General features: G+C 40.1%; 2 protein-coding genes across 4 annotated transcripts in view; both read left to right on the top strand.

Annotated features, from left to right (window-relative positions):
- Positions 1-18,289, top strand: LOC109855003 (flocculation protein FLO11-like). Its single transcript, XM_020428729.1, has 6 exons — positions 1-3,023; positions 6,608-6,799; positions 14,539-16,086; positions 16,422-16,867; positions 17,001-17,544; positions 17,812-18,289. Exons 3-6 carry the CDS (start codon positions 14,570-14,572, stop codon positions 18,287-18,289), a joined length of 2,985 nt encoding a protein of 994 aa, XP_020284318.1. The 5' UTR covers positions 1-3,023; positions 6,608-6,799; positions 14,539-14,569.
- Positions 18,241-26,315, top strand: part of LOC109855009 (inactive rhomboid protein 1) — a 21,347-nt gene continuing 13,272 nt past the window's right edge. For 2 of the 3 annotated variants that reach the window (XM_020428747.1, XM_020428746.1), the window contains exons 1-2: positions 20,971-21,146; positions 21,892-22,066. In XM_020428747.1, coding sequence (XP_020284336.1) covers positions 21,987-22,066 — 80 coding nt within the window. In that variant the 5' untranslated portion in view covers positions 20,971-21,146; positions 21,892-21,986. Of the gene's footprint in view, positions 18,286-20,970; positions 21,147-21,891; positions 22,067-26,315 lie in introns of those variants that run through there. The other variant, XM_020428748.1, reaches the window with a different exon arrangement.

Raw genomic sequence — 26,315 nt, 5'->3', positions numbered from 1 at the left:
CTTCAGGAAGCTGGCTCTGCATTGTGATCTTGAGCGAGGAAAGAGGAAATAAAGAAACGGGGGTGAGGGTTGTAAACGAGGCGCGAGTCCTAATATATATTCGGTTCGGTGTGTCCTTCGAAGAATGACGTCGTCATTTGCGACATCGGGTGGACGTGGCGACTTGGTGATCCGTATACGTCGGCTCTATTATTGACTCGGGGGTTGGTCCGACATGACGAGAGGTTCGACTCGGAGTGATTTCGCCAGATGGCACAGTATGTGCGGTCCACCCTCCCAGGAATGCTCTCGGTGAGGATCCTACCAACGTTGTCGTGTCCTACAGGTTCGTCCACGACGCTAAGCGCGGCCGACGATAGGTAGGAGTACGCTAAACGACGAGTACGTTATCTTGAAGGTGTGAACGTACGAACGCGCGCGAGCACATCCGCGCGTGCAAGTGGTTATCGCGCGGGGGCGGAAGCGATACGGAAAGTCCATTTTGAAACGTTGTGTTGCGTCGGGAGATAGAGGACCAAGGGATGCAACGATCCCCTTACGTCGCGTACGTTATCTCCGGAAGAATTCGAGCGGGTCAGCGGCGTCGCCGGAAGTCTTGCTGGATCATCAGACGGTGCTGAGCGGAACACCGAGTTCGAGCTTGGAGATAACGCGGATCGACCCTCGGGAGTGCCGTCCACCATTTTGGACGTTGAGCGGAGGTTATTCTGTATCTCTTCCGAAGGCATCAAAAAATCCAACCTTGTCGAAAATTATAGCCACGTTTTCTCACGAAGTGATCTCTCCTCTCTCGCGCCCTCACATCTCTTCCTCTCCTTTCCTCGCCGCTTCGCAGTGTCGCATAGAAGTCGTTCGATAAACAAGAAAGAGCGAGCGCTTTTTGAAGAGAAATTGGCATCGCGACGACGCGACGTCGCACAGGAATCAGCTGGACCAAAACACAGTGTTTTTTTGTCGGGAAAAACCCTGAAATATATCCGACGCAGCGAGACTGGAGCCATTTTTATGCGCTGCATGTCGGGAGGAGCGGCTCTCCCGCTGTGGAAACTGGGTTACCGCGTCGCTTCCGTTCGAATTCCTTGTCCGCTTGTCGCCCGAAGGTTCGTTTGAATTCGCGTACCTCCCAAAATTTAAAAAAAACGTGCTTTCCTTGTCCGGAAAAAAAATTCTTTCACGCACAGTGATAACGCGGGAACCCGATGAAGAAAATTCCACCAGAGAGAAAAGGCGTGGGGTTTGGGTCGCTTCGAAAGGAAAAGTTGTGCCGTCTAGTGATCGGTATTTTTCTCGGTAGAGAGAAAATTATATTAGAATGAAGGGCCACGAATTGACACGTTAAAACACACAACGAACGGTGTTTCGGACGGAAACTGGTTGAAAAAATTTCGTTCGAAAACAAAAAAGAGAGAAGAAATCATCTCCGTACATTGTGGATTTACGCGCTAAAGGAAGAACAAAACGTGTGTCTTAGGGTTTTGGTGCGGATCAGCAGTGCGCGGCGAACATCGATTCGACACACAATTTCAATATGATTGTTGATGAGAAATATCATGCGGGAAAAGCAGTGTGGACCTATCGATTGAAGAAAAGTGCATTGTATTCAGGCGAACTTCGTGGCGACTATTATGGAGACAGAAAAGACGCGTGGATGATCACCGCGTTAAAAGTGGGTGGACAGTCGTTCAGACGTTTGAGATTGAATATACTGTGAGAATGGGACAGTAGTTGATTCGGTGAACCGATTTGGTGAATCGGTGTGTTGTGTTGAGAAACACAAGGAGGTGTTGAGAGAAAAACAAAAGCGTGTGTGGATCTGCCCTATATTCGGGGACGAGGAGAAAAGCAGGTGCGGATATATATATATAACCGACCGAACTTATTCGGAAGAAAAAGATGTGCGAGTAACGCGGACTGGGTTGCGATAACGCAACATGGTTTCTGGGGTTTGGGATGAGAACGAGGTACTTTGTGCGAATAGAATTGATGGAAAATCAATGGACTCGTTGAGAAATATTGAGCTAATGAAAACGATTGAATTTTTTTTTTTTTTTTCATTGAGAGAAGAGAAATGGTGAGAGACAAAAACTATGTGCGGATCGATCAGTGTTTACACTGAGGATTGTTGTGCTGAGGATAGAAAAGTGCGAGGAAAAGTGTGCGAATATCTCGAGCGAGTAAATGTGCGACACAACTTGTGTTTGGGTGATGGGGACAAACATTTTGTTTTGAGGTTTCTTATTGAGGAGACGAAAAGAGGAAAGAATAATGTGCCTATATAATTAACATCAAATGTTTAATCACACACATACACCAAGGAGACAAATAAATTGCGGATTTGCAAAGGGAGGGCAAGTACACATCTGTGAAAGTTCAGTGCGTCAATTCGCTGCGTTGGTGAAAATGTCTCGCGGAAAAGAATGAAATTTATTATTTCGATTTATTAGTAACAAATTGGCGTGTTTTGATTTAAGAAATATCCAAAATAAAAAAAATGAAAAATGTAAAGTTTGTTGGCTGGAAAAATGTCATCCGCAAAGGAAGTGTTCTTGATCTTCGGAGAAACTCGTTGTCGAGAAAATTTACGAATTATTCTCTCGATTAAGTAATGTTCTTCTTGACGAGAAGAAAAATTGCAACGTACGAATTCGTAATGAAAACAGTTGCGGGAAAGATTGGGAGAAAATTGACGAAGGATAACGGAGAGTGATGATGATCAATGGATCTTGATGAAGGGAGGATGAATCTGATTGGATCTTGGTTAGAAAAAAACAGTTGCCAAATGTAAACATTCTTCCGAAGACACGGCCGGACGTTAGACGGACAGGCGTCGGGAATTGTAAGAAACGATGAAGTTCGAGTGATTCCGAGCGGCGAGCCGAGTAGTAGTTTTAAATGTTTTTTTGTATGTCAGTGAGAGATCGATTGGTGCGCTGATTAGTTAGTGCTACGTCGAAAGTGTTTCCCCTGATTTCCCCTCGCTAAAGGATTACGCGTGGCAGCCGGTTCATTCCGTTTTTCAAGACGTAAGTAGTTTCCGAAGTTCATGATACACGCATTCACGAATCACCATCATTTGAAAACGAAAAAACTTTTTTAGAAACAGCGCCGAATGAATGAAACGCCGTTTTCTTATAATAGACGTATGTACGTATTTAGAAAGAGAACGTTTTAACCCCGGTATATACATAAATTACAAGAGACTAAAAAAAAAAAAAAAAAAGAAAATGTTAATGCGCTCGGTGAAAAAATTAGCAAGATTTTTTTATTTAAAAAGATTTAGTTTTCAACATCGCAAACTTTATATACGTCTTTCACATATGTTATAATATATATTGTGCTCACAAACGGTTTTTAGTCTTCAGTGAATTTAAAGTTTAAAGAACGGTCGCGAAAGGACGGGCTGTCTCTCAACGAGAAAAACGCTGGAATAGCGCAACATAGTTGCCGATAACTTGAGCTTATCATTTCTCTCTCGCGAGAGAGAGAGAGAGAGGTGGGGGGGCGTGGCGGGGAATGAAAGAGCATGGTCGAAAAAGGGTCAGGAAGCAGTATGGTAGCACAACCCATGCAGCACCCATCTCATTCTCATGCATCGGTATATAAAACTTGAGAAAAGCGCTAACCTACATGCTCATTCGTACGGCAAATCATATTCAGTTCGCAAAATGAAAACCGCCCGTGATGCACACGCCATCGCATTCGTTTTCACCTCCTTCCATCTCGCATAACGGACGAAGAGAATCGTCTCTCGAGGCAAATCCACGGAGACCTCAGCGAGAGAAAGAGAAGAAACATTTTCCTTTTCCCCCAAAATGCTCTTATTATATTTAATAGTTTTTAACATTTTAATTTTAGAAATTTCGTGAGGTTTTAAAAGAAAGTTTCCCGCGTGTACTTTTAGATTAGTTTTTTTTTTTTGTAATTTTGTAACGCACACGATTTTGTTATTTTTTACAAACTCATTATATTGTATTTCTCGGTTACATTGTTGCGTCAGTTTTTTTCCGTGTTAAAAACTTTATATTGATTCAAATCAATCAACGATAGTCAAATATCTAGTTTAATACATCGCGCAAAATGAATGAAGGGCTCTACAAATAATAATTGTTTCGAAATAGCAATCTCATCGTAAAAGTAATTACCATATAATTCCCATCAGCCTCATTAATATTCGTTTGCCTCTCGATATTTTATTAATTGCAATTAATCAGCCGGTCGTTAACGAAGCTTAGCACACATACACACTCGCGCGTGGAGGGGGTATTAATCTGTTATTAAAAACAAATTTGCGTACTTCATGGTAAATCGTGCAAGAGAATAATATTAACTATTGTTAGCATTTAAAACATATTGATAATGAAAAGATCAATCTATGTCGACAGAATGAGAATAAATCGTAAGTTGTGGATAAATAATTTAAAAATATGTAATAATTGGAAAATTATTTTTATATAAAATACAGAGAGAGAGAGAGAGAGAGAGAGAGAGGGAGAGAGAGAGAGGACAAAAAAGTTGTTTTTGCAAAACAAAAACAACGATATATCTAAGTTAAAGATCGATTATGAGACGATTCTTCTTCAGTGGCGAAACTAAAATTGGAATGGAGAGTGGAGGAGAAAGACTGGGAGGAGGAGAGAGAGGGAGGAAAAGGACGCAAGTGGCGATGATCGCACTTCTTTCTGCATCGAGATCATTACGGTGGTGATTTGTGGCACCATTAAAGTGCAGCCAAAATGCGTTTCTGAAAAGCGGGGGCGCGAAATTAATTGCCAGCGCTCGGCGCGAGTGGGGCATAAATTCCGAAGCATTCCTCTCTCTCTCTCTTTCTCTCTGTGCCGGAGAAATTTTTCACCGTTCTGGGCCGGAAATCTGCGTCCGAAAAGTTTCACACGACAAACACAAACGAAACGTGCGCGCGTTTGTTCGCGGCTGATCAACTATATAGAGTCGTGTGATGATGACGACAAGAATAAAAAATTGAGAAGAGAGAACACATTTTCTTACCTGAAAAAGAGATGTAGACTTATAGGCGAGCAACAGACTTAATAAGGGGATTGACAGCGTGTCATTTTCAGTCATTCTTCTTCGCGATCTATCTCCTAGCATCGTTACTTGTAACTTTAAGTATAAATATAGCGACGACCGAATTGATTTAGTGTTGTATGTCGCAAAGTACTGACGGTGACCCCTTTTCGCAAAATCGATATATACACACTTCGAGACACATGTACGCGCGTTAGCTAAGCTCTCACGTGCGCTCATATAGACTCACATATACGCAATATCCGCATATGAGAACGCATGTATGCGCTCTTCAAGTTTCTCCGCGTGTAGTTTTTTACGTTTCTCTCTCGTTTCTTTTCCGTTTGTCATTTTTTTTTTTTTTTAATAAAACTTTTAAATTCGAATAAAAAGAATTCGTTTTCAAAAACGTGTATATATATGTGCACATATATATTCTACTACATTTCCCGCAAAATCGGCAATATTTCTGATGTTGGAGATGGCGACGTGTGACAACCGTCCCAATGTAAATCACACACGTATACGCACACACACACACACACACATTCCTTCGCTCTCGTCGCTGAAAGACGAGCAAAGTGGATGGAAAAGCCCGGGACGCATCCTTTTTTGCCGAAAAATAATTCTAGCGAGCCGGCTTTTCCATTAAAAAGTTTGATTCGCGGATTCGTAGTCGGCATATCTGGTCTCACAGGAAGGGAAGTTCGTCGTTTTTTCTCGGAAAAATGCAAGAAAGAAACGAGAGCAAGGGAGGGAGGGCGAGTTTACGTTATCCGACTATCTTTCGAAGTGCGTTTTGTCTTTCCGGTTTGTTTTCGCGATCCTGCGAGGGATGGGACATGTTGCGAAGCGTTAAAAATTCCAAAATTTTTTTCGAAGCCGTTGTTTAGCACACACCGCGATCATATTTGAGAACGAAGATGTCAGAAATGGAGATTACACTAACTTTCTGATAAATTAAAAAGTAAAAGACTCGGAAGTTCTTTTTTATACGTTGCCATTAACATTCTGTTTTAGTTTCGAATTTGGTCTCTCGATAAAAATAATCGAATTGCAAAAAAATCCAATTTACATTTTCGGAAGTTGCTCTTTTTTAAAGAAAGCACAGAGATCCAGCATTTACGTTATAGTTAAACATCGGATTTTTGCGAAAGTCGTTTCCGCGGAATCATCGACTTCTTTTTTTTTTTCTTAATTTTTCATATATTCGTTCGGTATACTCTTTTCGTTCGTTGTTTTGTTCGTTTGCTGTCCGCCATCTTTTCCGGGTCAATTTGAAGGTAAAGGGAACGCGCGGTCATCAAAGTTTCGTCTAACTTTAAACGACTCGGAACCTACGGTATCTTCTCGTTGTCAGAACGAAAAGTGTCGTTTCCTCGTCGCTCTCATCATCCTCGTTGTCGTATCCTCGATACCGTCGCCTAACAACATAGTTTCCAAAGTGTCTCTATGATCGCCTACTTTATTTAGCGACATTTTCTTTATATCTTCCTTCCAATTTTCCTCTTCATTTTTGTTTTTTTCTCAGCGTTTCGCAGCGCGTGCATCGGATTGACAAGGGAATGCCTTTTGGTGATTGCAGAATCTTTGGCATGCGTACTACGGGAGAATCGAGCGTAGGGCTCGTTCCGGGACTGGCGAAGGGATCAAAGGAGGAGGGTCGTCTGTACGCTCTCGAGCGGTTCGACGGCTAGTGAGCACGACAGGGCGAGCAACCCCCTTGCCGGCGACCAGCAACCCTCTCGTCCGTCACTGTCGACGAACAACAGAACAGGTTCGTATGTCTCCCGTAATCGATAGCTACTGCCGATTATACCGTACTACCTCGAAATTCAATCTACTAATGAGTTGAGCGGGATTAGGATCCGCGTGGCTGTTCTAATCTTGATTCGAGGTGTCTTCCGCGTGATTAGAGATTCAGTTTCATGTAAATAGATGAGTTTAACATATACACGGAAGTAAATAAATTGTACACATTATGAATAAATTAATTTCCACAGAATTGAAAATTATTACGGTATTTATGCGTATGTATAATTCATTTACAATAAAAAAAAAAAAAAATACAGTATATTAAAATACAGAGTACCGGTATCTTCTTTACGAGACAGTTTTCTTAGCGAATATAAAATATGATGTCGACTTGCACGTGCAGACTGACGACGACTCACGTGGCTTCAAAGAAGGATCGATCATCTCTTTCCAGCGGATGTTTGTGCAGAGAATAGCGGAAGGAATGGAGACGGGGTTAGAGATATCGAAGAGACTTGGAGAAGCACAGAGATTTTTCGCGACACGTGTGCAAAGAGCGTTTTATTGTAGCGATTTTACGAACGGATATATATACGTGCACAATCTCTCAATTCGCGTTGCAAATCGTAAAGCGATGCAATAAAATTTGAATGTCACGCATGTAAACGCATTAAAATTTAACAATCGTTTAAATAAATTGAACACGCCAGTGTTTAATTGCATTTTGAAATTTGAATTTGCGTGACGTTTTTTTTTTTTTTTCAAACGTCAAAATCAAACTCCGTTCTTTCAAAAATAGCTGTTATTGTTCCCAAGGTTTTTATTTTATCGTTGCTAAATGCGACGGGCGGGGATGGGCATTCGGAGAAAACTTTTACATTCTCTCCGGTGATTTAAAGCGGTCAGACGGTTTTTGTTCCGCACCAAGTACTCAGGGATGAGAATCGCGAAGTTCCAGAAGTAGATCGGCCAGTATACACCAAGCGACTTTTCGAACTTGTCGAAGAATGTCGAGGTCCACAAAGGCATTCAGTCCTCTAAAGGGAGAGATCACGGATGTTAGAACTTCTGTGGAAAACCAAGCTGCCTCATGATGCACTTCTCAAAGTACGCTCGGAAAGCGATTACATCATTTCTGAGAATTGTTAACATTGAATATTAAATACTTCTGTAATTGAATACTGTTAACGTTCGTATAATTAGAATTTCGTTATACAGTATAATAATTCGATGCAGAGCTTGGCGAAGATTGGTCGAAAGAATTTCTTGTATTACATAATAAAAAAAGCGTTACATGATAAAAATAAAATACAAAATATAAGATTTTAAATGTTGTTGTTTTAGAACTCAAACTTTTTCGCGTTATTTCATTTTTATAAGTATGTCGATTAATTTTCTCAAGATAATAAAAGCTTAAGAGAAAAAGAGAGTTTTCGAAATAATAATCGCAATATCTTTCTTCATCAATGGCAATTGACAAACTCGATATTATAAAAAGAACATAATGGTCGGTACTTATCGTTAATTAGTGAAAATAATTGGTCGATGAGAGGAACAGAGAGTAGACATAGCTGTCTATCTGATAAAGATTCAAGACAGCTCCAAGTTACGCGTCTCGAGGAGGTAAGGAAATAGACGGAAAGTACCCCGCTGGTTTTTCCGGGGAGGGCAGGCAGGTGGGGGGGTGGAATCGGAAGAGGCGGGGTGGAAATTCATTTCCTTAATGGAGGCTGGAATACAGTATATTTAACTGACGGTAAACTAACTAAACAACTCCACACAACTCGTTCTTTTCTTCTCTCGGCCAATTCAATATGGTACGTACGCACGTACACATATGCACGGTGCGTGTACATATACACGAGATGCAAAAAAAGAATCCGGATTGAATAAATATACTTTTACAAGAGAAGCTGTGTTCTGTTACATAATTTTATCTTCTTGAACTTTTTTTTGTTTCACATTATCGCGACTTCATGTTACGATAATAGTGTAATAAAAAGTTCTGGATGTGATGAGAAAATGCAATTAAAAAAAATGAGGTGAGCGAGTTTAAGTCGAAAAATGCAAAAACACTTTCGTGAAATGTAACGGATGAATCGCGCGGAATATAATATGCCGCTGACGATAAATAATATTACGGACAAGGAGAGACGGAAAATGGAAGAGACGTTTCAGAATCAAGGAGTGGTAGCGATGGTTGTCTCCCGGTCATTAATCAGACAAATTAATTGCGCTCATTAAGGCGTCGCACTACAAGCATGACAGGGAATAACTTTTTGTTGCCATTATTATTGTCACGCGCGATACAAGAGATGTGCTGCTTGTTGTCTGAACAAGAACATCAAATAATATAAAAAGAAGAATTAGAAATTTTTTTCTCTTTCCGCAATTGAAAAATTATAAATACGTTTTGTTTAGAGAATTTTAGATATCCGACAATCTCAAATCTCAAATCGTGTATTATTTTTGTTTATAAATAAAAAATCGAAGATATCGAATTTTGCATCGATCGCGATAGCCTAACAAAGTCAATGGATCAGAGAAAATTAATTCCTTCTTGTCCACTTGCGCGCGACCGTGTAATCGGCGTTCTCACTCAAGTTCGTACTCTTGATGTCCGGGTTATGTCCTCGATGTCAAAGGCATGCTTTATCTCGAGGCGCAGATAAAGCGTGATTCCCAGATTCGGTCTCGGAAAATAATGTGAAATAACGTATTTCGCATACTAGACGAGAATCTATGTTCGCGATGATCATAGAAACTTGCTTGTTAGAGAGTTGCCGTGGTAGAGAAGAAGGATCTTCAAAATTATCCAATGTTTTTCAAACCTGTGTTTTACAAATGTCATCTTTAACCGTAATTCTGTGAATGGTTTTTTTTTCGGTACGTTTTCTGCAAACTTTGGACATTTATGACTGACGCGATTTTTTTTTTTTTTTGTTAAAACGTTGAAAACACTCTGTAAACATTCGTGGAGTTTCATTCAACATTCTATATATAAAAAAAAATAACATTAGTTTTGATATAGTTGTTTTTATTTTTTAGAAATTCTCTCACTAAATAGAGAAGATAAGATATCTCATTTTCAAGAATCGCTCGGACACCAGTGTCCGGGATTTACAGGGTTGATACATATGTTGCTGACCAATTTTTGAGCGTGTCTTCGGAATGGTGGACTCGCCCTGTGCGTTCAAACTGATCTGTTCTTCTCCGGGGAACAATTTTTTGAGTAACAAATTGTTGTTGCACGTCCGTCGGCGCACGTCGAAGGGGAGGTTGCACGGGACAAAAATGAGGGGTTATTTCACTACCCTCTCTCCGCCGTTACGTCACTTCGGCGCGTTGCTTTGCGCGGAGATGTGGCGGATTGGAGGGGTCACGCGAGCGGCGAAGGGAGTAGGGCGGTAGAGAAGGTCGATCAATATCAAGCTAAGCGTTCAGCACCTACCAACCTCTGTGGCGACCCGAGCAACGACACGTCCCGCTCGTTGTAGCCGAATAGCTAGATTTCGCGAATGCAACGTGGAATACCGCGACATGTTTCTTTATCTGTCAGAAAATTTCTTTAAAATCGCAATATACTCTAATTTTTTCTTTTTTTTTTTTTTTATATAAAATTCGAGGTAATATACATAAAAATTCCCCGCGCATAAAAATGTAAAAGCCTGCTATTATCACGATAATCTGCGGTCGTAAAAAGAAAGTTTTCACGCATAGCAAAATTGATGATGACATAAAATTTAAATTAAAAAAAAAATTTAATCTTTTCAATATGGTAACGCGTTCTTCGTTGAAAACAAGAGCAAACGTTCGTGCAGTTGGAAATTAAATTCTACTTACACAATGCAGTACGCGCGCTATTAGTAGACAGATATGTCTCTTTGTTCTTAAGCCACCGATGCGGATTAGCAGCGTATTCTACATTTATTATAGCGGAAGTTTGTAGTGCCCGAAACTCAGTAGCTTCCGGCGGCATGGTTAATTTGACACACTTGGGTAACCCCTGAAAGGAAAGCCTCTTCGAATGTCTCGTCACTTCTCTCGAGATATCGAAGTGACGGGTAAACACAAGATTATGGCAAATTTATCTTCGGTATATACGCACCTATATACATTGTTTTCGTAAAATCCGAATGCGGATTTGCTAAAAAAAAGACGCGATAAAAGTTATAGTAATTTTGTGTGAGAAAAGTTCTTTGCATGTATATATATGTATATATTATTTTACATATGTTATATAATTAATATTACAAAGTTCAAAAATGTTATTTCTTTTTTTAAAGAAAAAATTGTCTCTTATTCTGTATGATTTGTTTTCTTTCTCTTTCAAGAGAAATTTCTGTTTTACGACAATGCAAATTAAATTTCTCAATTTATTTTAAATAATTTTTTGATTTGGCAAATTTATTTAAAAAAAAAACAATTGTCATTAAAATATAACGTGTAATATTTTAATTTTCGACACGCATTATGTTATCATCCCGTGTGCTGACAAAATAAGATTCATAGGGCGCGACAACAGAATTTAATTGAAAGGTCGATTATTGCTCGAGGCATCGACGTGGAATGACGGTCGATTATTACCCCGACACCCGGTACACACATGGCGTGCAGTTTCTATCCTGTATGTACGTTACGTTATACAAGTTTCGCGATAACGTGCCGTAACTGTAAGATATAACTTTCGACGTAGTTTCCTGTGTCCGAACACGTAGACGCGCGGCTGTGTGTGCTAACATACATGCGGGGAAACGTGTGTATACGTATGTATACTGAGCCAACAATATCGCGTGGCAGCCAGTTAACGAGCGCTGCTGCGGCTACGTAAGACACGATCTTACAGAAGACACAGGACCTGCTTCCAGTTTTGTAATTAGCGCTGACACATATTTGTACTAATATTAAGCAGCCCGCCCATGGCGCTCTATCTCGCATATAAAATCGAACATGTAAAAAAAAAAATATACATTTATTATAGTGATTATTTCTCTTTCATGATTAGGAAATTACACGCACGAAAGCGCTAAATCTAAATTTCAAACAAAAGTTTGCTCATTCAACACCACGCGTTTAGCGTGAGCGCGCGCAAAGTCATCGATATCTCGTGAAATTTGAGTATCACTGGTTTCACGGTATGTAATAGCAATCGCGTATCGATTATCCTACAATAGTGCAACGTCTAACTGATCAACTATAGCGACTGCGTTTGTGTGTACTCTTTACTTTTGCTATTGCTGTCGCTGCACGCGACGTGTGTACGCTACTTGCGCCACGTACACACGTACTCGAAATTAATTATCATCTAGTGAATAATTAATTATTGCTTGGTTTACCTTGTAACGTTACGATCGCAAGTAATAACAATAAAATCGCGTATGTATTCGTGTATAAACGTGAACCATTGGTAGAGTCTGTAAAACTTGTATATTTGCGAAGATTTGACATTTTGTAATAATGAAAATTTGTTTTAATCGAGAAAAAAAAACTGAATTTTGTGATTTAAAGTTTAATATTTCTCACGCGTAGCCTCAAACAATTACCTCATTAATGAATTAATATAGAAACGAGAGTGAACGAGCAAACATTATCTATATCGTAAAGAAATTTAGCTTTCTCTCCATTTTCGTAATTAAAATAGAGAGCTAGGCTGATAAAATTATCAAATGTGATAAATAAAATCAAATAATGGTGGTTGTGTTGTATAGTCGTTTCCCGAAGACGGATTAGCGGAGAACGTACGATATGGGTTATTCACGTCTTACATAGTGTCGCCATTACTCGACCGACAAATAAGATTTTATAGCCTTGCGCGCTCTACGACCCATTTGCGGGATACCAGTCACAGACCGGTTTACACACAAGTTTTGTTTTCTTATAACGAAAAAGTATTGCGTATACACATATATGGCGTATCAAATATTAAGAGATGAGATGCGACATTTACCTGACTTTAGAAGAAGACGAGGAAGACACTTTTAAAAGCAATATAGAAACAGTTTTTCGGAGCGCTGTTCTATTGTACTTTTTTAAACGCTTTGATATTTTTGTTTGATATTTTTTCGCATTTTTGCCGATCGAAGAAAAATGGAAGCAACATTCGGGGAAAACAGAGGGAAATATTTGCAGAAAGGTTCGGACCCGACGAATGGCAAACGTAAATTTATTGCAGACGAGGCAAAATCGAAAGAAGAGTCGGCCGGAAGCGACGGAGAAAGATTGGTGAACGATATCAGACAACATTGGAAAACAGACAATTTGAGTAGGGCGTGGCACGAAATGCGTCGGCTTATTTTACTTTCTTATTATTTATCATTTTTCATAAATACCGACCTCGTTCTCGGGGATGCTCACCCTTCGGAATAGAGAGAAAGAGCGTGGGCAGAGAAAGGAAAATGAAATGATTTATAAAGGCTTCGTATTAATGTCACTCACTTCAACATTTTTCTTCCGCGTATTAATTCGAACGTAACACTTTGAAATATCAAATACTTATTTGTAAGCTTCGTTTATTTTCCTAATTTATTGGCGAGTCAATTGAATTATACAATTTGAAATAAGAGAAACTTCATCCCATTAACATTCCACTACTTTTACTTTCTGTTTCTCGAATAGGGAAATAACAGAAAATATAAAAATAGTAAACGAGTAAACTCAAAAATCTATTTACAAAATTTTTTGTTTCATAGTTAAGTAAACCAATTGTAGTTGGAAACTGTTAAGTAGTTAATGTAACTGTAAGGGGAAAAGTGTAACGTTTACACATCTTGCAATTTTAAATCGAACGTGCGCGGTGTAATAACGCAGCTATTTGTGAGAATGTGGCAAATCTCGTAAAATCGGAAATTAGGAAGTTATATCGATAAGAGCGCGGGAGTAAGAGAAAGCGGTGGCAACCAGGTATTTAAATGGATTTAATTTGGAACGGTGCCAGGCAGGCTCGTGCCAAGACTCGTTGAAAGATGCTCGTAAAAGATGAAACTCTCGGCTCGTCGTTGGACGAATTAATCGCCATCTCGACGAATCGAGTCGCTATTACAAAAGTCGCGATGCAAGTACGATAAGCGATCCAACCTAAAACGCGATTTGCGTCGAATTCACACTGGATTTAACATATGGTTCAAATTGCGCCAGATTTTTATTATTAAAAAAGTTCAAATTTAAAAGAAAATTAATACATATTTGATGAATTTTTATTTTTTCATATGTTAAAACGTTTTGTATTAATAATCGCTTTTTGTATTAATAAATAAATTTGTATTGATAAATAAATAACGCTGAAATTTTTTTCTGTCTATATAAAATTGGAAATGCTATTCTCACCTTTGATGTGATCCTAGAAAAGTTTTCGTCATAAATATTTCAGGCATTGTTTCGGCTTAGGGACGCCCGGCGTCGTTCGCCTTCGAACAGGCGACAACGTCTTTTGAAACATGATTTCCGAAAAATTTCGTCGGAACAGGAAACGCGAGCACGCGTGACATGTGTCGCGTGCACGTATGCTCCTCAACTGCCAGATAAAACCATTTGTCACATTCAGTTCCGCCGAACGATGGCTTTCCGGATTCTTTTGACACTACGTCGAAGAAATCGGCAGGTTATTCGAAGCGGAAGTGGCATTCATAAATGTAAAGAGCAGAATATTCCGTGTTTTTTATGTATCTGTGAAAAAAGTATGTTAATTGCATAATCCTATAATATTATAACAATTTATATATTTTTCGCATAGTTTTGAGTTTGGGGTGACCGTTTTCTTTGCAGATGTCCTGACAGTGGGCCCCGGGCCACCAGGATGCCGACAGACGACGACTATGGCCGAAGAGATCGTCTTCTGTTGCACCAACATCCGATCGCTCAGTACGGGTCCTCGTCATCCCCGCTTCCCGGATCGAGCGCGCCAAGTTCCGGCAGTGTGGGGACCCAGATTGGACTCAGCAACCCCAATGACTGCTTTAAGCAGCAAACGCAGCAGCAGCAGCAGCAGCAGCAGCAGCAGCAGCAGCAGCAGCAGCAGCAATCGTCGGATTTGCGTGCGGTCACAAGCGCCGCGAACCAGCTGGGCCAGGAGCGTTATCAATCGGATCAGCAGACACAAAGCAGCGAGCATGTTGGGGCCCGAATGGTCGACAGGCACGAGAAATCCGCGGAGAAGTCCACGATCGACTTCTCCAAATGCGGAGAGAATCATCCGCCAAGTTGTGAACGTTTTGGACATTATCAGGCCCAAAGCGTCAACGAGCATGTGGGGGGCCGAATGGTGGATGAGCGGCACGAGAAGATCGTGGACAAGTCTTGTATCGATTACTCGAAGTGTGGAGAGGGTCGTCAACCGAGTTGCGAGCGTTTCGGACATTACCAGACTCAAAGTGGCGATCAGGCCCATGTCGGTGCTCGAATGGCCGAGCGGCACGAGAAGTCATCCGAGAAGTCCTCGGTTGACTTCACCAAGTGCAGCGCTGACGGTCGGCAGTCGGGTTGCGAGCGTTTCGGACATTATCAGACTTCGACGTTCGGTCAGTCCCCTTTGCAGGGACACTACGGCGGCAGTGTGCACACCGGTGCCGATCGTTTCGCGCGATTCAACGACCTCAGCGTTCTGCACGGCGAGCAACGGCCTCCGAACGATCGTTACTCGGTCTGCAACCCGGAGCTACGCTTCGACAAAACGGTTACAAGCGGATCCGGCGAGTACGCGAACGCGAACGCGCTCGCGGGCCCTTTCGCCTCGGAGACGTTCCCGTCGCCACCGTCGCCGGCACCGGCGAACGACCGCTTCGTCCCGCCACCGCCATTATCGCCCAGTCCAAGCGAGAAGTATGCCTCGAGCCAGAGCCTGGCTGATTATTCTGTTACTGATCGTATTCTGCCCCCCAATTCTCCGGGGCCGAAGTATAGTACCGACGGCGGCGCTTCACCATCGCCGATGTCCGCAAAGGAGCGCTTCGCCTCCGCCGAACGGCTGCTGGCCAGTCAACAATCAGCTACAGCTGATGCCAAGGATCAACAACGCTACGCTGGACCGGACCGTTTGCTTTCCGGCTCCTCGCCAGTCTTGGGACAGCTTCAAGCGGGACTTCAAACGGGACTTCAAAGTACCGGGGTCTACGCTAAGGATACTCGCTATGTTGCCATTTCCGCGGATAGGATACTATCTTCCTCACCGATACATGCTCCGGTGCCAGAGAGATTCGCCAGCAAGTCGGAAAGGTATTTGGGCGAATCACCCATACACGATAGGTATTCCCGACAAGATCCACCTGCGACAGCGCATCATGAGAGGTATTCAACGATGGCGACGACTACCGAGAGGTGAGTTCAATCTCAAATCAATTACTTTTGAATAATAGATTTTACAGATCGTTAAATCTCCGAAATCTTCGGTCGTTTGAATAATTTTTGCACGTGTTACAGTATCGTGCAGTAAAAAATGTCAATGTTTTTCAAAGCAACAATATTATTTTAAATATTGTATTGTAATATTTTTTAAAAATGTATTTTAAAATATATTTTAAGATGTAACATCTCTCTCGTATGTAAAATAGATATATAACATTAATAATGATCTTGCTTTTATTTTTGCTTTAATTGCCGTGAAAATTCTTTTTATGTGTCCGCTCATTTTTCTATTTTCTCGGGATCCGCAGGTTCCTCTCGAATTCGACTAATTCTGAGAGCGCGCATCAGCGCTATTCATCGTCAGACCGCTCGTCTCTTCAAACTTCTTCCAGCAATACAGAGCAAAACCGACGTCTCTACACCGATAGAGGTGTCGAGACAGTTTGTCAGAAATATACCGATCGTTCCATCGGCTCTCCGGCGTCCACCGATTTTGCTCGATATCCCGGCTTCCTGGACGTTAGCAATCAAACGCGATATTCCTCCAGTAATGATCGTTTCAACGACCTCGCTTTGCAACGTTGCAGCCAATCGCGGTCGACCGACAGGTTCTCTAACGATCGATACTTGGCTGGATCATCACCCGCGCACGACGGCCGATTGTCCAGTACCGAAAATCCGCGTTACATCGTTTCTTCTACCGAACGTTTGTTGGCGCCGACGTCCTCCTCGCCATCCTCCTCTTCGGAGACTGGTAAGTGTATTTACTTTCTAAAACCTTGAGCTCGTGATTCAACGCTCAAGTTTTTTTTTTTGACACTCTTCGTGTTCTATAAAATTCGCTTCGTAATCTCTTCTATCGAAACTCTTTTCCTCTCGAAATTCAGGCACCAGGTATCACTCGCCATATACAACGACTACCAGTAGCCAATCGTCGACGTCGAACGAACGTTTCGCGTCAATTTCGCCGACACCCGAAGCGTCGTCGAATGTTCATCGGAACGTCGGCGGCGGGTATCAAAACGCGAAAAGCACCGTTGACAAATATCTGGTATCGAAGTCGGTCCAGAGCAGCTACGATCGTTACTCGGTCGGGGGCCAAAACGACCACCAGTTCGGCCAGGATCGATACTTCGCCTCCGGCAGTAACAGCGACCGATTTCAGCCTTCTTCCGGAACGGATCGTTTTCACACTTCTGCCGATCGTTATTCACCTGTACGCAGCGTCGCTGATAAATATCTATCCCTTCCGAAGCCCAAGGACAGGTTCACTGGCCGTATAACGCCCATCTCCTGCGCGACCGCTATCGCGACGTCTTCCACCGACCGCACCTATTGCTCGTCCAGCGTGAGTTACGTACCTCCTACTGCGCACACCCCCGTCGAACGCTATGTACCCCAACCGCCTCCCGAAGTGCTCTATCCAGAAAGGTAAGAACACAAATATACAACATGACTTTTTCGTTGTTCACTTTATATTTTCGCAGAAAGATCTTCCGTTTTCTCAAAAAAAAAAAAAAAAAAAAAAAAACCACTTGCACGTCTGTAAGCCAGTTTATTTTTAATGAAACTGATTTTCAAGTTTAATCGCTCCCGGACTTGAACGCTCGTTTTTATACACCCTCTGTAGAATAGCTTGTCACTCCGTTAGCGACTGTCAAAAAACGATAGTTTTTTTTTTTTTTTATAATTGTCCAGATACGTGGACAGGTATCCTACGGCGCATACGCCCACCGAACGATACGTGCCCGCGAGTGACGATCCGTACATGCGTCGAGACCTTGGTTTTCATCATCACTATCGGCCACAACCGCCCGCCGGTTACCTGTATCAAACGCATTTGCGATTTCGCGGATTCGCGTACGCGACATCCGGCCGATTGGGCGGTAGTCCCGGATCAAGCAGTTCCAGCAGCACGGCGTCTAATCAACGCGAAACATTTACAACGTCACCGTTGCTGCGGCCGAAAGTGCGCGCGTCCGCGGTTGAATTCGGTGCTGCCGCTGGTAGTGTTGGCGTCGCGACGACTACAACGACGACCGGCGTCGGCCGTCACGTGTGCGCGGCTGCCTGTTGCGGAGACACGTCTGCCAATGGCAGAGCCTGTTGCCAGATGAGAAGATCTCTACCACCTGGGACACTACCGACAATACCCACACAAACTTCTTCATGGTAAGTGCTTGTTTTCAATGCCTTAGGTAGAGAGAAAGAGAGAGAGATTGTTCGGCGAGATTTGAAGACGTTCGGGATCCTTTGAATTCAATTGTTTGTGTATTCATTCAGAAGTACATAAAAACTGTTGCGTAAAATAGAGAGATGTTAAAAATTCTACTTTTCATCAAAACAGATTTTTTTGTAGTTTTTAATTAAAAAAAAAAAAAAATAGCTTTAGATTTTCTCAAAAATTTTCATGCAAATTGCGCGGTGAAAAGATCGTGAAAAAATCGATCGCGAGCTTAAAAACAGAGGAAAACAAGTCGTGACGTGTGTGTGGAGAACTTGCGTGTACGACTTGAATACATTATTAATAGAGAGGAGCGAGAGAGAATGGATGGAGAGAATATAGCTTCCGTAATGCACATGCTCGTGCAATAATGCACTTGTATATAATAAAGCTTGCAAATTAGGAAATAGAAGAGCAGCTTAATTGATGCAAATGTTACGGGAACGATGAATGTGCTCGAGAGATTTTGCCATAACGTAACTTCAACTTCTCTTTGTCGATTTTGTCAAAATTCAATTTTATCTTCTAAATGTTTAGTAAAAATATATGTCACACGCATTTCTTTAAACGAAATTACATTACGAATTAAAATTTCGTATGACACGTGATTTATATCTCAATGCATTTTAAAAATACGTCGTCTCATAAAACAGATCGTTTGAGGGTCATGATTACCAAAGTTATGTCATTAAATGGATATAAACTGATACATCCCGCAGCGCGGCATTAAGAATACTCTCTAATGGTCGTTAAAACCCATTCTCGGGGTGAAAGGCTGCGGAAGAAAATAAAACAGACCGCGAGATACTCCATTAACCTGATTGCCGCGACGAAAGCGACGACCTTTTCGAGATTTTCGGCTTTTGCGCCGACGAAGGTGGCCTTGCGTTCTAAATTTCGTCTCTCGCGTTGAAAATGTCATTCCTTCTGAAATCTTAAAACCGCGCATCGAGAATAAAACGCCGCTAATAATCAATGAGACGTGTGTTGCTAACCGTCGCGTCTCGTCCGATAAGTGAACCGTTCTGCTTTTGTATGCGCGCTTACCTTCATACAAATTTCATTCGAATTAATTCAAAACGCTCCTCGGTATAATTCGCTCACGGTGGTTTCGCGGCAGTTCGAGAGGGAACAGACGAATGACCCGGAAGTCGTAAGAGGAGTATCCGAGCATTGTCTTGCTCCGACGATGTTCCACGAACTGCCAAGCAACTTTGGTAATTATGTTGTGTGCCCGTGAGAGTTTAACCGGCCGCGTCGCGTATGAAATTACAATCTGACACCGGTCTCTCGTAGTCAGTTTCAATTAAGGATTTTATCCCTATTTCTGTCTTTTTGCTTTTACGGTCGCGTTCTGACCCTTAAAACAAACGCAACGACAAAAACTGTATTGACGCGACTCATCTTGGAATGGTCGCGATCAATATCTCGACGTGTGCTTTTATACGCGCGTATATCCCTCACGTATAAATTTAATTTTAAAAAAAATTCTTTCTCTATTTATTTCTTTACAAATGTGTCGATTATCGTATCGACGATGTAACATTCCGGGAAAACAAGAGAATATTCGGAAATGGATATTTCCGTAGTCTCTCGTCTGCGATCATAAGCAAATGCGTTCTGAGGCGTTCGCTTCTATCGCTGATTCTGCCATTATCACGCCCGTGAACACATTCTGGCATGTCCAGGATGCGGAAGATGCAGTCACTTCCGGCCGCAAGGATCCAAATGATCACGTTCGTATCGGCTAACAATACTGGCAACTGCATGACACGTCGCCGAGCCTAAATTATAGCAGACGCGATCAATTTGCTGATGCGCGGTTTAATGTTTGTGATTGAATTTTGCGTGTAATTTGTTAGTACAAATACGATATGTGTGAGTTAAATTTTGTTTGTAAAATTGTTGAAAGTTATTTAACATAATTTATGTTATGAATTATTTATTTAATGATGAAACTGCAGCGCAACAATTACGAAGTGTTAATAATGGTGTGATAAATAATAAAGTTTTATGGGGATCTAATCAAGAGGTTGTGCTTGCATAATAATGCGTTAGATAATGCAATAGTAGTCCGCTGGTTTGGAGGCTTTTAGCGGAATCTATGCAAACCGCAGAATCCTATTAGATCCACATCATCGCCTATATCCTCTTAAAATATTGTTGTTCGTGCATTACCATACCTGCAAAATCAATTATCGTAAAAATGTTCAGATATAACAACGAGAAATTTTACATTCGCAAGACTATATGAAGATAAGCACAAAAATGTAATATCTCAACATTCGGGGATAATTAATTCACTTTCTCCGAAGTAATGAAGAACAATTATACATTTGATTATTATATTTTGTTATTTGTCGTATTTTTTAATTTTAGTTTTAATTTTTTCAATGAAAGAAAAATATGTTAGATTTTTTTAACTCTATTTTTCTTAAAGATGAATTATTGGCAGTTGCAAAATATATTTCCTTTGTCTCCGTTGACTTTCAAGTGAGAATGGCATTTCCATTTGACCGTTAGTCACAGACTCCCACCGTTTCCTAGCGGGACTTGTTGACGCCCAACAGCTGACGGCCACTGCCGTCGCAGTCGCCACGTGCAACGTGATGCAACGCATGCGTCTCTCCGCGTTCAGTGTGCGTCTGTCTATAAGTATTTACGGAGCGTTCGTTATAGATCGTTGTGAAAATGTTGCTTTGAGTTTGCGAAAACCTGAAAGATTTCTTATAAAACGTGAATAAAATGTTACATATTTACTGTGATATATAAAAAAAAAAAAAACTGTGCATTTCAAATATTTAACATGGTGAGCGAAAAAACAAAGAAACAATCAACAAAACAACAAAAAAAACTTTTTGTTTGTTCCTATAAACAAATCTAAAATAATATTTAAATGATTTGTTTTCTATTTGTGTATTTATTCAATTTATTTAGCTGTTTTTATAAAAGAAGACAAGTTTTTATTTTATGCAACAAATTTTTTTTTTTCTATAAATGTCTTTTATAATCTTATAAATTCTATATAAAAGGCAAAAGTGTATTAAAATAATCTTATCAGTACACTGATACAATATCTATTTTCGATGTTTGATGATAATTCGATTTTTACGTGTGAAACCTATTTTTAAACATGACGATTTTTTTCTGCACACGCAATAAGAGAATTACAGACGTAAAATCATACTTATAGAAAAACAGCACACGTTTAGTTTTGATGGCTCTAATTAAAATTTAATTATTAAATAATTGCACTAAAAAGAATATATTTTTATACAAAAAAGTGTAGCAAAAACAAACGTGAAACTTATTTTTAAACATGACGTACGTGCAATAACGTGAGAATTACAGACAGCGTAAAATCGTGTGTGGATAACGTATTTATAGATAAATAACACACATTTAGTTTTGATGAATGTAATTAAAACTTTATTATATAAACTAAAATTAAAAAAATTATATTTTTATAGAGTAAAAATTTAACAAACAAAGTTTTAATTCGTGATATTTTAAAAATATTCATTCGCATTACGTATTCTAATTGTATGCTTTAGTGTTTTGTGAACTCATGCTTCGTGTTCTAATGTAACTAAAAAAACGTGGACAGACTCAGGTAGTTTATCTGTGAAAAGAAATCCGACACACGCGGATGTATTACGTCATATATTTGCCAGCTCAAACACCTGCAATTGAAGCTATACGATTTGACCTTACTTTTATCTTCACAATGTAAGTGTAGAAACATCATAACCAAAGTAGCGTTATTTAAAAATAAAATGTCATTTTTTATATAAAGTTATATATCATTAAGTTATATTATTAAGTTATATTATATTAGTAATTGAGATAATGTAGATATTATTTATAAACGACAGTTTTTTTTTAAACATCTTCATTTCTGTGTGTTATAAAAAAACAAAGTATGAGAAACTTCTCAAACTAGTTTTTAATTTACATAATTAGCATCGCGACAAATAAATATCGCAGCAAATAAATACTAAATCAAACAAACAAATTAATTAAGAATATTAAAAAAAAAACGATGGAAAATCCATGTAAAATCACTCGAGCAGTAACCCACAGCAAAGAGTATTAGAAATCGGAATTAAAGTACATGATTCCTGTGTGAGAAACTCGAGTCGGCCGGTGGCTAATTATCGAATACCATTCGTGCGAAACTATGCGAACGGCGTATGGTATTCGGAGGAATACAGCCACAAGTCTTGCCGCGGAAATCGCGCTCTTGCATGATTGCGGTTTGGATCGGAGATTTGCGATCGATCGACTTGATTTTCCATGAGACAAAGTGATATTGAACAATTTAAGAAGTATAATTATTTGCGTACACCTTCTATTTATTACTTTCCTGAAACTTGTTTCTTATTAAAGAACACGGATTTAATTTTTTTCTATTTTTTCGTTTATTTATTTCTGATTAAAATCACTGTGGTAATTTTTGTTCTTTTTATCGCTTGATTCCGTGACGGGAAAAAACTAAACAAGATGTTCGAAGAAGCAAGAGAAGATACTTAAACCATTCTTTGTATCTCTATCCTGTGCTTTTCCGGGACCTTAATGGATCGAGGATAGTTTCCACGTCACAGCCAAGAGCTATTTTTCGCAAATACGCCTCTCCTTTGCTCTTGTTTACGGCGGTTTTTCGCCCTTTGCGACGGTCAGCCACAAGTTTTCGTGAGCTATTTCGATCGTTGAACAAGCACGGAAACATTCTCTCGAGAAGTTACATTTATATGTACAAAACGAAACACACTTTCGTGCGATTGAATTAAAACGCACGGATTTTTTTTTTTCCCCAAGAAAAGGATCAGAAAGATAAAGTGGAGAATGTACAGAAATTCGCTCAAAGAAAGGTTCATTGTACTACGACAGAATTCAAAAGCAGATTCCCCGCACGTGATGCGGACGAGAGAGTCCGTTCCTTAAATATTCATCATTAGTGCCATATTTAAACGCGAAACTACGAGGAACTCCGGCGAGGGTTGGGACTTTGTGAACCTGCGGGAAGTCCCGGGTCGTGGATCTTCAAACCCGACCTTCTCTTTATCCGTGTGGACGTCTCGTATACAATCTATGAGTAATTTCATAATTCATCTCCGAAACCGCTTTCGCCGAGGTGAATAAAGACTACCTTACAGAATGTGCCTTAAGCATTAAAAAAAAAAAAAAAAAAAAATAAAAAACACACACTGTCGGTGGATTTAAAAATTAGTTTCGAGAGAGAGAGAGAGAAAGCGAGATAACATTTTTATTACATCCGATTGTCTACACAGAGTCTTCGTAGATGTGTACGAAGTGTGTTCTGTGTGATCCTGCTGATGTAAATCACGTGTAATATCTTTTGTTCAGCCGCCAAATATCTCGACGTCATGCAAATACTCGGCAAACGCTCGCGCAAATTGTCTTACAATTGACCGTCGATTAATAACCGCGATCTTCTCCGAGAGCCGCACTAGCGAGCTAATTTAATTCCTCGAGTTAGGCTTGAATCGATTTAATCGCTTTCTTCGATCAGATTTAAATCACGCTGCAATATATATACATATATGTGTACATATATATATTTTTTTTGTCTCGTCTCGACAGAAATATCTATTTGATATATATATATATGTACATATATGGAAACATCGTTAATAGATCGACATGACAATGGCTATTGTTGTACATCATAACCGCATGACAACAATGTGAATTCGAAGTTTTGTCGCAAATTGCGCGTAGGGCGCGGACTGCGTTAAGCTAAACAACATCTGTGATTGAATGCATTTTGGAAATTAGGATCGATACAAAGCGTAAGCGATATAACGCGGCGATTGCCTCTGGCATTATATTAATTAATGGCGGGGAGCATTTATTACAAATGCCTGACGTTTACAATGGATCTTGTGTATGAGAAACTAATGCTATGCGACCGTTAATGCAACGATCGTATGCGGGATAATTGAACAGATTTAGCTCTGGGTGTAATCACCAATTATTCTCTCTATATTCTCTGTATACAGCCGTTTGTCGAGACGTTCGTATATAAAAAAAAAAAAACTGATTCTCTGCCGCGCGCGGACGGCTTCTTGTCACTCTTTGAATCACAATTAGAAAACTTTCAGCAATCAGTATTAGTACATTTTTCATGTCTGTGTGAAAAAAAAACTTCTTTTTGAAAAATATTCAAATACATCTAAAAAACAAAACACCGTAGCCAAAAAAACACACAGTTTTCTCTCTGCATGTGTATTCATTTTTTTTCTCTATATACGTGTAATACTTAATATAAAAATTGTTGTGTGCGTGTATAAAATTCTTGAATATCGCTTTATTTGGCGACATTCTAAAATCCTTGTGAAACGTCTCACTGGTCGCAAAACATGTCGTTTAACGTAATTAAAAATGATGATCAAAGTTCCACCGGCATCATGACAAAAAAAAAAGAAAAAAGTGTTCATTAAAATGAACGATGATCAAATTGCTTTCTCACAGTTCGCTAGTCGAGCAAATACTGACTAGCCAGTACTGACTAGTATCCGAGGCGAGTGCTGGTGTATCGAGCGGTGCAAGCGCGTTGTGCCACCGCGGCGCGTCGAAGACGACCGAAGTGACGCCGAGCGCACGCGAAGCGGACTCTAGGTCAGGTCACGCGGGTCAATCGCCGGGGTCGTTAACATCAGCAAGAGAGAGAGAAAGAAAGAGAGAGAAACTGGCCTTACATAGAAAGTCGTATGCTCGTTCTTGCACGCGCGCATGGCTATTTTGTTGTTCAATGCGCACGAAAAACAGCGGTTTTAGATAATCCTGAAGAATCTACTCAATGATTTTGAGAATTTTATGCGGTAAAACGTTCTCTCTCTCTCTTTCTCTCTCTTTCTCTTTTTCTCTCTCTTTTTCTCTTTCTCTAAGAAGTATGAGCTTTATAAAGGCTATGTGTGTGTGTTTCTTCGTTATTTATATCTTGCTTCGCAACAGTAATTTCTTTATCCTTACCTGTATCAAAATTTTTATTTGCAAGGATGACCGAACACGAGAAAAAACTTTGAATGACACAAATTTGCTAAATCGTGTTTTTTTTATTTGATACGTTTCTGTATATAAAAGAATTTAAATAAAATTTTACAAATTTCAAGTTTAACCGCACAACAACACACACGAAGTTGCAATTGCCAACGTCCGTGCATCGTTTAAGTTTTTCAAATATCGCGAACTCGATCGATTGTTCTGATGAGTCTAGTGGATTCGCGAAGTGGCTCTGATTAAGTGCCGCCATTAGGGAGTGGTACTCGAAAAACGAACATAATCATTAGTAACCGAAGCAGTTTCCGGCACTCCTTCTAATAACCGGCTTGCACGCGATCGTAATTATTATTTGCGGCTTATGTCAGCTCACTTTCAACGAGTATCGGTTTATCAAACAGTGGCGTGTTCTCTATTTTAGAATCGAAGTGAATTATATCTGGTTTTTTTTTCTTTCGTGACTTAAAAAAGCGAAGAAAACAATTTATTGTATAAACTTTTCTTCCCCCTTAGAGATCGTAAATGCTTAGGATCGCGCAACTCTTCTGAAGTTCGATAAATTATCTGCAAAATTATTAGCATAAAAGGAGAAGAAAGACGGAACGATTCGACAACGTAATTATAAATATGAATTTTCTCTAATTTTTTTTGCGCTTATTGTTTTGCCCTTTACATCATTGCAGTATCGTTCTACGCAGTGCAGGTGTTACTGCGGCTGTTCTGCATTTTTGGGAGATGCGAGAGAATTTCTTTCGCGAGTTACATCTCGTAAAGTTAGAATCGATCGTCAAGTGTCGAATAAACGAGAGAGATGGACAATTTATTTCATATTATCAAGTATATATTTTTAATCTTAAACATTGTTCAGAGGTCAACACAACTGAAGAAACTGTAACTGGAACACGTTCAAGAGAATTAAAAGTACTTACACAAGTAATGTGCCATGTTCTGTGAA

The sequence above is a fragment of the Pseudomyrmex gracilis genome, unplaced genomic scaffold (assembly GCF_002006095.1).
Source record: "Pseudomyrmex gracilis isolate BER0280 unplaced genomic scaffold, ASM200609v1 scaffold_78, whole genome shotgun sequence".
NCBI lineage: Eukaryota > Metazoa > Arthropoda > Insecta > Hymenoptera > Formicidae > Pseudomyrmex > Pseudomyrmex gracilis.
The sequence above is the reverse complement of the archived record's forward strand: the minus strand, read 5'-3'. Positions and strand labels throughout refer to the sequence as shown.